At 38.2% G+C, this 13,465-nt stretch overlaps 1 protein-coding gene across 3 annotated transcripts in view; it reads right to left on the bottom strand.

Annotated features, from left to right (window-relative positions):
- dyrk1b (dual-specificity tyrosine-(Y)-phosphorylation regulated kinase 1B) overlaps window positions 1–13,465 on the bottom strand; it is a 48,986-nt gene that overhangs the window by 3,268 nt on the left and 32,253 nt on the right. For 2 of the 3 annotated variants that reach the window (XM_051130763.1, XM_051130760.1), the window contains exons 2-10: window positions 12,579–12,724; window positions 11,299–11,418; window positions 10,991–11,179; window positions 9,909–10,056; window positions 9,423–9,709; window positions 8,915–9,061; window positions 7,643–7,804; window positions 1,734–2,037; window positions 74–177 (exon numbers count right to left, since the gene is read on the bottom strand). In XM_051130763.1, the coding sequence (XP_050986720.1) occupies window positions 74–177; window positions 1,734–2,037; window positions 7,643–7,804; window positions 8,915–9,061; window positions 9,423–9,709; window positions 9,909–10,056; window positions 10,991–11,179; window positions 11,299–11,418; window positions 12,579–12,641 (1,524 nt within the window). In that variant the 5' untranslated portion in view covers window positions 12,642–12,724. The remainder of the gene's footprint in view (window positions 1–73; window positions 178–1,733; window positions 2,038–7,642; window positions 7,805–8,914; window positions 9,062–9,422; window positions 9,710–9,908; window positions 10,057–10,990; window positions 11,180–11,298; window positions 11,419–12,578; window positions 12,725–13,465) is intronic. The other variant, XM_051130762.1, reaches the window with a different exon arrangement.

Below are 13,465 nucleotides of genomic sequence, written 5' to 3'. Positions count from 1 at the left end.
AAAAGAGGCGATCAATGTGAGTCCTTTCGCTACGTTACCGAGCAGCTGTGTGGTCGCTACAGCGATCACTTACTTGTGGGCTCTGCATCTCGTAGTCCGTGTGAGTGACTGCGCTGTTGTAGTACCGGTTGCTGTACCGGTAATTTCGGTTGTCATTGGAAGAACCGCTAGATCCACCTGGGTTGCGAGCAAAGACAAAGAGCTGATGTAAAACGAGTCCTTTTTTTGTTAACCCATCCCCAAGTAACGGGTTTTAAAGTGTGATCACACTACTGACTTCTATTCATACGCATGCATATGCAGGAGACCAGGAAATGCAAGCGTTCATCTTTGTTCATCTTCGGGAACACAGATTAAGATATTTTTCATGAAATCTGAGAGCTTTCTAACCTTGCATAGACAGCAACGCAACTAACATGTTCAAGGCCCAGAAAGGTGGTAAGGACATTGTTAAAATAGTCCATGTGACATCAGTGGTTCAACCTTAATTTTTTGTGTGCAATGAAAACAAAAACAACTTTGTCAAATAATTTCTTCTCTTCCATGCAATGAAATACACAATGCATGCGTGTGCATTCCTCCACTTGCAAACAAGGCGCAGCGCATCCAGGTTCTATGTTAGAAAGTCAGCTCTTTTGTGAATGCACAGCAAAGACTGACACAGAAAAGAAGAACCAAAAGTATTCTCGTAGCTTCATAACATGGTTGAACCACTGATGTCACATGGACTATTTTAACAATATCCTTACTAGGGCTGCCCCATAATAGTCGACTAACACCGTGACCTAACTACACGCGCCTCCAAGATGTATGTAGCAGCAACTTTACATGGCCGTTAAATCTAATGTTAATCGAGAAAAATATGCGCTATTGAAGTGTCTGTGCGGAGTGTGGAAGCTGAAAAGTAGCGCGCTACTGCATGACAGATGGAGGCGCCTGTGCGGCCACTTGCTCTTAAAATACTGTCATTTTTAGTCATACAGATAAGAGTAATACATCTTTCAAATCTATAAAGACTCCATGTTTATTTGTGTGCACTCAGAATAACAATGAAACATTGTGCTTTTGTAAAATAATGAAAGCAAACAGGATGCGCTTTCCTGAGCACAAAACTTCTAAACTCTGTGTATACTTGCTTTACAGACATGGAAAAATATGTCTATAGAGAATGGAATGTCTACTTTAGAAATACCCCCCCAAAAATCAGATTATGTAATCCCTAAGAAATGTGCAACAAATAAAGTACTAGTTTATCAATAAATAATCAAAACGATAATGAGGACTTTTTGCTGTTTTTCAAAAACACATTTATAATTATTATACTGTATCTGCTGGTGCACTGTGGCAAGCTTTTTTGCGTGCTTGAGCACCTATTAGGCTATGTAGACAATTAAAGGCTCATTATGATTTATATGGTTTATTAATAAATGTATGACTAACAGTCAGCTAATGCTTAAAATGAACGACTAGTAGTCGACCAGAAAAATCTTTAGTTGAGGGCAGCCCTAGTCGTTACTACTGTACCTTTCGGAGCCCTGAACATGGTAGTTGCATTGCTGTCTATGCAGGGCCAGAAAGCTCTTGGATTTCATCAAAAATATCTTAATTTGTGTTCTGAAGATGAACAAAGGTCTTACAGATTTGAAACGAGATCATAATTTGAGACGTTGAATCATGATGTCAAATTTTGCGTACTCAAAGTCTAGCGTGATAGCGGCATTACACACACTTACCAGAGCTGGAGACGGAGCTAGTGGTGGAGGTGGAGTGGCTGTGGTCCATGGCAGGGCTGGTGGAGGTGGAGCTGCTGGTGTTGGTGCCCTCATCCGTCGTCTTCTTGAAGAAGTTGTGCTGCAGCGCGTAAAAGGGCGTGATGCGCGTCTTGGGATCGTAGTCCAGCATGCGCAGGATCAGGTCCTTGAACTTCAGGTAGTCGCAGGGCGCGTGACCCTGTTCCCCAGCTCGCCTCCCCCCTGGACCTCCCGTCTCCACCCCCAGGATCTCGTGCAGTCGTCGCGTGGCAGGTGGTTTATATTCCTGGAGGGACAAAATAAAACAGAGGAAGGGAAGAGAATGAGCCACAAATGTGTAACATTTAGTGCAGATAACAATTCAAATGTCATCATTTTTAAACATTTAAGAACAAAGGGTGATGTACTACCAGCCAAAGAAACCTAAGTGACCCTGGACCACAAAACCATTAATAAGGGTCAGTTTTTTGAAATTGAGATTTATACATCATCTGAAAGCTGAATAAATAAGCTTGAAAAGAGTAAATACATCCTATGATGTATGGTTTGTTAGGATAGGACAATATTTGGATGAGATAAATCTATTTAAAAATCTGAGGGTGCAAAAAAATGAAAATATTGAGAAAATCACCTTTAAAGTTGTCCAAATGAAGTTCTTAGTAATGCATATTACTAATCAAAAATTAAGTTTTGATATATTCATGGTAGGAATTTTACAAAATATATATTTGTGGAACATGATCTTTACTTAATATCCTAACGATTTTTGGCATGAAAGAAAAATAGATCATTTTGACCCATACAATGTATTTTTGGCCATTGCTACATATATTGCTACTTATACTGGTTTTGTGGTCCAGGGTCACATATTACATTGGTAACGACCAATTTAATAATTAATAAATACATAAACTGACTTATATCATTACTTTAATACTATAAAGTCAACATGAAATGGCTTTTGCAAAGCACTTCTGAGTGTAACATAATATTTATTGGTAAAAAGTAGCGTGCAACTTGATTTCCATCCATTGGAAAGTGACTAGAACATTAAGTGGGTTACATATTTTTTTTAAAATGAAAGTTACATATCAAAATGGAACATAATCTGGAAGCATGTTGTAGCAGTACCTACAACTGCAGTATAAAACACTCCTGAAATAAGGAAATGCTCTCTGTACATTAATGCATTGAGCACAAATGTGTATTGCGATTTCATGTCGACTTAATAGGAAACTAATCAGACTCAGAAATCATTACTGAATGCAAGTGAAGGGGGGCTGAGAGTGAAAAATGTTTGTGGTTTTGTGGAGATAATGACGGTTGCATAGGAGCTCTCAGTGTCATACAGGGTTCAACAATCAGACTTTTTTAAAGAACTTCAGTTGAAAGAATTACACATAATCATACATGCAAAATAACAACATAAAATGTTTAACAACTACTGTATTGTTGTAGTAAACTCACTTTCTGAAATATTAATATAAACTTATTTGTGAGACAAAATGTTTGGAGTCAATGAGATCGCCAGGTTGGCAGGTCAAGTAAACAAACTTGGTCACCAGAAGAAAAAAAAATCCTTATTGTTGAGCCCTGTGATAAACACAGTACAGACCCTTTGTCTCTGACCCTAATCTCTGTCATTTTACATTGTATCATGGTCCATAAATACTATATAAAAGACTGAAATGTACCAGCACCTCCACTGTAAAAGAGTTCAAAGCTTTCAAACGGATAACCTTTTTCTCTGTTGTACACAAGGAAGCACAAAACGCGTGCTGGAGCATTTGAGGTGAGTCTCTGGATGAGTTGGCAGTAAGTGCCAGACATTAATCCTGTAAAACAAAGTGTATTAGGACCTCATCCAGACTTTTACCCTCCACCTGCTATCACCTTTGCATCTTAATCTGCGGCCACATACGCGCACAGACACACACACACTTTCTACAGTCTTAACCCGATGCTACTTTCACTTATCTTCACTGGAAACAGGGTCATTCTAGCTACTGGCTGCACTCACTTAACCTGTGACCCAATGCATGTCACTGACTAGACTGAGAGCTGCTAATAGGTAGGGCTCTACCAATGTAACACTGCATCTATACTTTAAATCTTTACACTGGTATTTTAGTAACACTTTACAATAAGGTTCCATTTGTTACACGAGTTAATGCATGAAACATGAATTGACTGTTTTTAGATTAAAACTACCAGCACAGATTAAAAAAAAGTTCATTATTAGATCACATGTGACCCTGGACCACAAAAACCAGTCATGAGTAGCACGGGCAATAGCCAACAAATACATTGTATGAGTCAAAATGATCTATTTTTCTTTTATGCCAAAAATCATTAGGATATGAAGTAAAGATCATGCTCCATGAAGATATTTTGTAAAATTTTTACCGTAAATATATCAAAACATAATTTTTGATTTGTAATATGCATTGCTAAAAACTTTATTTAGACAACTTTAAAAGGTGATTTTCCCCCAGATTTTTTTAATAGTTGTATCTCAGCTAAATATTAACAAACCATTCATCAATGGAAAGCTTGTTTATTCAGCTTTCAGATGATGTATACATCAATTAAAAAAAAAAAAATTACCCTTATGACTGGTTTTGTGGTCCAGGGTCACATATTAGCTACTGCATTAACAAATGGGACATTATTGTAAAGCCATACTATTTTTTTTTTTTTCCACACTTTCATTCATACGACGGCGTTTTAGTGCCACCTTAAAAAAAAAAAATCTAAAATTACGAGATTAATCTCGTAATATTTCGAAACTACGAGAATAAAGTCGAAATGTTACGAGAATAAAGTCGAAATGTTACGAGAATAAAGTCGAAATGTTACGAGAATAAAGTCGAAATGTTACGAGAAAAAAGTCGAAATATTTCGATTTTTTTCTCGTAACATTTCGACTTTATTCTCGTAACATTTCGACTTTATTCTCCGAAATTGCCTCTTTTGTGCAGTCTGAAATGGCGACCAGTGGTCGACTCCACGGATATCGGTGGTTACATCTGTGTGCTATTCGAACAGGATGTTGTTTCTCAAGAGACTTTAGCCGCTTTTCCACTATCGGGCCGAACCGTTCTCTTCGCTTAACCGTTCCGTTCCGTGCCGATCCGGGCCAGTCAGCACGGATACGGCTTCATTTTCCACTGTGGTGCTGATAACGGAACTCTTTGGAATGTAAACACAAATGTGTCAGTCGTTGCCTTGGTAACGCAATTGTAATATAAACAGAGATATGGACGATGATCAGATGTTTCTGTTTTTGGGACTTTGTTAAATAACAGAAAAAAAGGACACAACTACAAACAACGCAAAAAATAAAATAAACAAAAGGCGACGACAGGTATAAGGTTACCAACAAATGCTGAGGGGATGTGCATGCCAACGGAGACGGACAGCGTTTTAAGAACCGTTCGGCACGACAGTAGAAAAACGGCTTCGCCAGTACTTCAGCCGGGGTCCCAGCGCATTGTGGCATATGGATTCATATGATAAACTCAAGCCGTAGGGCATTGCAATTAATGGTTGCATTGACAGCTTCAGTGGGTTTGTGTTGTGGGTGGAAGCGTACAATACATTCACGTAAAATACGACTTTCTTTTCGTAATTTTGACATTATTTCTCAAAATACTACGATTTTAATCTCGTATTACTACGAGTTTATTCTCGAAATATTTCGACTTTTTTTCTCGTAACATTTCGACTTTATTCTCGTAACATTTCGACTTTATTCTCGTAACATTTCGACTTTATTCTCGTAGTTTCGAGTTTATTCTCGAAATATTACGAGTTTATTCTCGAAATATTACGAGTTTAATCTCGTAATCTTAGATTTTTTTTTATTTTTTAAGGTGGCACTAAAACGCCGTCGTACATTCAGTTGTGTGAGTCAGTAAGACATTTTTGAAAGAAATGTTGTGTTCACCAAGACTGCTTTTATTTGATCAAAAATTCAGTAAAATCACCAATATTGTGAAATATTACTATATTAAAATAACTGTTTTCTATTGTAATTAGTGCCGTCAAAATGATTAATCGCGATTAATTACATCCAAAATAAGTTTGTCTTTGCATAATGTGTGTGTACTGTGTATATTTACTATGCATATATAAATGCACACAAATACATGTATATATTTAAGAAATATTATATACATCTATGTGTGTTCATATCCACATATAAATATATACTACATAAATTTCTTAAATATATACATGTATGTATACATAATAAATATACACAGTACACACATATTTTATATAAACACAAACTTAAATTTTGGAAGTGATTAACTGCGATTAATCGATTTGACAGCACTAATTTATAATATATTTTTATTTATAATTTATTCCTTTAGCCACTACTTCAGTCTTCAGTGAGACATGATGCTTCAGAAATCATTTTAATATGCTGATTTGGTGCTTAAGAAATATTTCAGTTCTGTTCAGATGATTAATTGCGATTAATCGCATCCAAAATAAAAGTTTGTGTTTACATAAAATGTGTGTACTGTGTATATTTATTTTGTATATATATATATATATATATATATATATATATAAATACACACAAATACATGTATATATTTAAAATATATTTATATGTATGTGTGTTTATATTTGCCTACGATTAATGTTATATAGAAATTAAAATATATATTGCATAAATGTCCCCACAATGTAAGAACAACTACACACATCATACTGACCCCAATCTTTTACATGAAAGTGTATGACCAAAAATATATGTGCTTAATATGCTTCAAAACCACTAGGTGATCCAGTCCTCTATTGCAGAGGTCCCCAACCACCGGGTCGCGACCCACTACCGGGCCGTGAGAACGTTCTGGGGAAATTTGTACAGATATGATGCTGTCATTTATTGTGCAGAAATGATTGTTCTAATTATTCTTTACTTTTGTGGTATACGATTGATATGGAGTAACAATTTGATGATTTCATGTTAAATTGGCTTAAACAGATTGCAGTTGATCCGTGATAGTACGAACCAGGTCCAGACCCCACCGTTCGGCATGTGATTTGCAGATTAATTTGCCAATTTACACGTTCAAGCTATTCAAAACCACAAGAAGAAGAAACGAAAAAGTTGATTCCATTTTGATGTCTCCACGCATTTAAGATATATACGCATGGGGGTTTGTGGTTACGTCGCAATATTGGAAAGATTTCTGTTTTAAACCACGAAGGCGACTCAATGGATGTCACACAAAAAACGTGAAAACTTTGCGCATTAGTTATGCCGGTGAACGTCTTAACGTCAGTCAATTCACCATACAGAAAGCGAAAGTAAAAAATAAACTGACAAAGTTTTCTAATGCTGCATTAACGGCGCATATTCTCTCAGAGATGACAAGAGACAAATCTACTTCCGGTCCGCGAGAATATTTTCATATCGTAACCGGTCTGTGGAGACAAAAAGGTTGGAGGCCCCTGCTCTATTGGGTTTCCACATATTTTTGGCCTTTTACTTATATATTACACTGTAAGCACAACTAACACGCCTGTTTCTAAATGGCATCTTGAGACTGAATGAGGTTGTGAAAATGACTGTGATGATGGCAATGGTGAGGAGAACAGATGCTGTAGGTTTGGGTTTTGATTGACCTTGTGCCTCTGTAAGCACAGGCGGGTCAGCGGAGAGAGGAGGAGGTTCACTAGCACACATTAGCCTTGCTTCAAATCCATCCCCAAACTTTTTCTCCACCCTCTCCACCCTCCTCCATTTTAGCCCCAGTTTTCTCTCTTCCCCTCTCCCTGAGGATAAGGTGAGCGCAGGTGACGGTGTGGGAGGGAGGGGGGTCTTTGGGAGGAGGGCGAAGGTTAAGTAGAAGCAGAGTTTTACTCACAGAGGCCGAAGGATAAAGTACCTTCTTAATGTCCTTGTTCTTCTTGACGGTCCACAGGCCGTCGGACAGCTTGTCGAAGTACTTGCGTGCTTTAGGGGCCTGATCCAGCATATGGTTGGGCGGGACCCCCAGCACCTCCACTATTTTATTCATCTGGTCCACCTGGGAAAGATACAGTACAGCGTCAGCTCAAGATCCATATGGACTTTGCAAATGACATTTCAGCAAGTATGCATCTGATTCATTAGATATCATACATAGATAAATACATTTTGACATGCATTTATTACTTCTGTAATTAACTGCATTGTGGTACCCTTGTGGATGTGCGTCGAAGACTGACACGGAATAGAAGAATTTGTTGAATAAAGTCATTGTTTTTGTTTTCTTTTCGCACATGAAGTATTCTCGTAGCTTCATAAAATTACGGTTGAACCACTGATGTCACATGGACTATTTTAACAATGTCCTTACTACCTTTCTGGGCCTTGAACGTATCAGTTGCATTGCTGTCTATGCAGGGTCGGAAAGCTCTTGGACTTCATCAAAAACATCTTAATTTGGGTTCCGAAGATGAAAGAATGACATGAGTGTGAGTAATTAGTGACAGAATTTTCACTTTTGGGTAAACTATCCCTTTAAGGAGTTGATTAAAGGATCTTGTGTCCAAACCAGTGTTAATTTTTTTTAATATATTATTATATTATGTATTCATATTTTAAATTAGCATTTATTTGTATATTTTCATTTTAGTTTCAGTTTATTATGTTTGAATAACTAAACCTGGCTCTCGCCATGAGTACAGAAGCTGACACGGTCTAAAAGGAAAAAAAAAATCAGTTAAATTTTAGTAATTTAAAAAAAAAACATTATTTAACTTGAATTTATTTGTCACAGAAAAATGGTTGTCACAGAAATCCTGTCTAAAATGAATGCTTTTGAGCATTTATTGTCTCATGTACTACTTTTAGTTAATTTTTAAAATAATTTTTGTACTACAACTTTATTTTTTTCATTTAAGATTCATATTTTAGCTTTAGTTTAATTACCGAAAACAAAATGGACCAATCAGAATAAGTTGGAGCATCTCCCTTTTTGAATATTTACAGTACCTGTAATATTCATCTGCTAATGTCTTTAAAATAATTATTAATTAATTTGTACGCTTGTTTAAGTTTATTAAAGTGCAAGTGGAGGAACATCAAACCAAGACGTACATAGTACGTCACAAAGCTTTGCACAGTCATTGTGTGACTAATCCCCGAGCCCTACCTCATTGGAACCGCTGAAGAGCGGTTCGCCCGTGTGCATCTCCACCAGGATACAGCCTAGGGACCACATGTCTATAGCCAGGTCATACGGCATGCCCAGCAACACCTCAGGAGAGCGGTAAAACCGACTCTGGATGTACTGGTAAATCTAAGACGGAAAGACGACAGTAATGAATGACATGCACAAACAAAGCATGCACAAGTTTCTACAAAGTAATGAAGACTGTTCACTTTTCTCCACTAGGGTGCAGCAAAATCTACAAGTTACGAAGGGTGCAGCACTGCCACTAGGAATCTCAAGCAGCAAAATCCATTTCAGCTGTGGGAAAGTCCTCTAGAATGTGCTCTGAATGCACATCCCAGCAACTAAGACCACTGTGCTTTTTTGTCTTACAGATGCATTTAGCTATTAAATGTTCACGACTGCATGTCATTTTTGTTGGGCGTGACCTAATATCAGCCTGCCGTTAACAAACAACGACGCCAATGAGCCTGCGACGCCATCTCACCCTCTGTCCTAGCTGGCAGGAACTGCCAAAGTCCACAATCTTGATGGCACTGCGCTTGGGATTGCAAAGAAGGATGTTCTCAGGCTTGAGGTCGCAGTGGATGATGCTGAGCTCGGGCGTGGCCAGGAAGAGCAGCGCCGTGCACAGCTGCTGAGCGAACTTGCGCGTCAGGTTAAGCGAGACGCCGCGGAAGTTGGTGTTACGCAGGAGGTCGTACAGGTTGTAGGAGAGAAGCTCGAACACCAGGCACAGGTGGTTACGGAACATGAAGTGCCTCTTTAAGTGGACTGAAGAAACAAAAACGAGAGAAAAGATGCCTTAAGGTGGCTGCTTTAAGGTGTTGAGGTTTGAGTGTTTATTGTCTCATGTACTACTTTCAGTCTTTTTGGTGGAAGGAAAATCTCTTGCCATTAGGTCAGGGTTTTACTACAAAAGACTAAAAGTAGAGTAACAGCTATTTGTCATATTCTCGTGTCTGGTTTTTACCTATGTAGTACTTCATCTCAGTGTCGTGTTTGTTCATGAGCTCAAGAAGCCGCAGCTCAATCTGGGCCTGGTTCAGGAAGGCTTTCTTGTTCTTGATGATCTTGATGGCCACCCATTCCTGCTCGTGGTGGTCATAGGCTTTCACCACCTACACAAAAGGAGCAAATTAGCACACACATAGGAAGATGTTGCAGTTTTAAAACAGCAGCAACATATTTCATGTACACAATTTTAAAAATGCACCAGAGTTTCTGCACACAGACTTTCAAATTCTGCACATTCACTGCACATTCTGCACAAATTCCGCCATTTATTAGACTTTCCAGTCTGTAGTTTGGTTTGCGTACTAGTTTTCCACCAAAATAAAGTCCTGAGAGATGAATTTCACTCATTTTACCAATAACCCCCCGCCCCCCCACCAGTCATAAGGGTCAGTTTTTTTTAAATTGAGATTTATACATCATCTAAAAGCTGAATAAATAAGCTTTCCGTTGACTTATGGTCTTTTAGGATAGGACGATATATGGCCAAAATACAACTATTTGGAAAATCTGGAATCCGGGTGCAAAAAAAAAAAAAAAATTTTAGTTTTCATATATTTACAGTAGGAAATTTACAAAATATCTTCATGGAACATGATCTTTACTTAATATCCTAATGATTTTTGGCATAAAAGAAAAATCAATCATTTTGACCCATATAATGTATTTTTGGCTATTGCTACAAATATACCCATGCTACTTAATACTGGTTTTGTGGTCCAGTGTCACATATTAAAACAATAAATATGATACCTATAATGATACTTCAAAATTGATGGCACAGCTAAAACCAAAAAAAGGAGATCCGGATCTACTTTCAAATTCTGATACAATGCAAAATGGATTCACACTTTTGGGTCAAGCTAATTTGGAGACAAAACATCACTTGCTACTTTGTTGTTTTTCACACTTCATATACCCTGTTGAAGATGAGTGCCATTGTTTCGGTTTGATTTTATGCCTGTATTCTTTTATATTTGATATCTAAGCAGTAGCAATGAGACTTCTGACCAAATCGTCCAGCCTCAGAGTTGTGCTAACCTGTCCGAAGGAGCCCTTGCCAATAAGTGAGTCGATCTCGTAGCGGTCCAGCCACTTCTCCCCGTTCTTCACAATGTAGTCATAGTTGTCGTCGTCATAGCCGTCGTTGTACACCTTGCGCTCTTTTTTGGTGCTAGAGTCCTCGGGGGGAACCTGCTGGGCTCGCCGTTTCTTCTTCGTGTAATACACCTGGAAAGCAAGCAAAAACGTATTATTTAAACCTCTTCTGCTATTTTGTTAATCACTGGGGTGTGTGTATGACAGGTCTTGTTGTATGTGTAAACATGAAAAGGCCTGTCCAGGCTCACCTCATTGATGTGCTTGTATGTCTTGATGAGATCGACTGAGAGTTTTCGTAGCGGGGCGCTGGCGGGATCTCGAAAACTCGGGGGAATCCTCCTCTGCAGGATGGTCATATCTGACAGCACCTGGGAGAAGAGACACACCGAAACAACAGTAAGAAAAAACAGAAGGGCAACTTAAGCACCGTAGAGAGAGAAAAAAAAAAAAAAATGTATGGTTAAAGGACATACGTGACCCTGGACCACAAAACTAGTCATAACGGTCAATTTTTTAAAATTGAGATTTAAACATCATCTGAAAGATGAATAAACAGCTTTCCACTGATGTATGGTTTGTTAGGATAGGACAATATTTGGCAACTGTTTGAAAATCTGGAATCTGAGGGTGCAAAAAAAAATCTAAATACTGAGAAAATGAAGTTTTTTGCAATGCATAATACTAATCAAAAATTAAGTTTTGACATATTTACGGTAGGAAATTTACAAAATATCTTCATGGAACATTATTGGCAAAAAAAAAATATCGATCATTTTGACCCACACAATGTATTTTTGGCTATTGCTACTAATATACCCATGCTACTTAAGACTGGTTTGTGGTCCAGGGTCACATATATATGCAAAATAATTATCTTACAACTAATTTAATAGCTAAAAACATATACTAAATAATGAATAAAAGATAAATGAATATATAATAAGAAAATGTAAATTCAAGTATGCAAAGTTAATACATAGGGCTATTAATTTAACACATTCATGTAGTGTGATTAATTATAAATAAAATATTTCAGTAAAAAGCAAAATTATTTATCTTCCCCCTGAACTGTACACGGTAACAAGGGATTCTCCAACCTACATGCAATAATGATGCAATAGCTGATGACGTCAATATAGACGTATACATAAAGAAATATTGCAGAATATAAGTACCTGTTCTGGGTAAACAACCCATTATTCTACATCACTCAATTGTATAATGTAACTGCGGACTGCAGGCCAGTAACAGGCAATTTTATTACAACACAATCTACTAACTATTCTGTAGTCACTTTGAATGTCTATGCAATGATTTAGTAGCAAAACACAATAATGCCATCTTCATTTGAGGGCAAGTAAACACAGTATATGCAATTGCAATTGCAATTAATTTATTAATCACTATGTTATTCAGTGAGGGAAAAGTTATTTAAGAAAAATCTTTTTTGTTACTGTGACTGCCGATGTCCATGCGCACAATGGATTTTATTAAAGATTTTAATTGCAAGGAAGCATGCTTCTGGTACCTGCTGCTGGTCGGCCATGGAGTGGATGTTACCGAAGGAGGGGTGGCTGTGCTGGCTCGACATGGTTGGCTCAGCGGGGGAGAAGCCCAAGGCGGCAGGCTGGCAGAGGGTAGAGGAGGGGGGCTTGCATCCTGAGCTGTTTCCACCTTCATAGAGAAACGGAAAAAAAAACGAGAGAGGTTTCAGAAGACACATTGCTAAAGTGCATCACACACGCCAAGCAAATACTGACATGGGTGTGGGGAGAAACACTGCACTGCAGGGGGAAGTAGAAATATGAACACACATCCTCAGACACACACACACACACACACACGGAGCATATTGGAAGTCAAACTGAAGGCATTTTCTGAGCCTCCAGCTAAGAGATCTTTGAAATCTTCTACAATCGGATGAAATAGTGATAAGAATGATCGGTTATCCTCTCAAGAAGCTCCAGCTCATTTTGGCTGAGAAATTACAGCGCCGTTCCTCAGGTCAGCATGACAAGCATGCGTTGGAGGTGGGAATACACTGCTATACACCTTCAAAGACCTGAGAACAGTTTCCAAATCAGAATAATTCTTTCAACTTTCTGAGCAGCATGTGTTTTTTTTCCCCGACAGCTACGGGCAGACAATATGCAAACGGCAGAAAATCACTGTACTGTGTGTCACTGCCAAACCGGTGGAACAAAGAAAAACTGCCGTATGACATTGCACACCAAAATCTCTGTGGATGATGGGAGTGACTGGGAGGCAAGCAGAGCTATCCATGGTCCTGTGCTGCCACTCGTTGGCCAAGAATATGCTGCAGCTATTACTTTCAAATACAGGATTCACATTAGGCTGCCTGGTAGAGCAGTGCTGACCTCAAATTACAGATGAATTATTGTGAAAACATGTCAT

Source organism: Labeo rohita, chromosome 16 (assembly GCF_022985175.1).
Source record: "Labeo rohita strain BAU-BD-2019 chromosome 16, IGBB_LRoh.1.0, whole genome shotgun sequence".
In the NCBI taxonomy this organism is placed as follows: domain Eukaryota; kingdom Metazoa; phylum Chordata; class Actinopteri; order Cypriniformes; family Cyprinidae; genus Labeo; species Labeo rohita.
The sequence above is the reverse complement of the archived record's forward strand: the minus strand, read 5'-3'. Positions and strand labels throughout refer to the sequence as shown.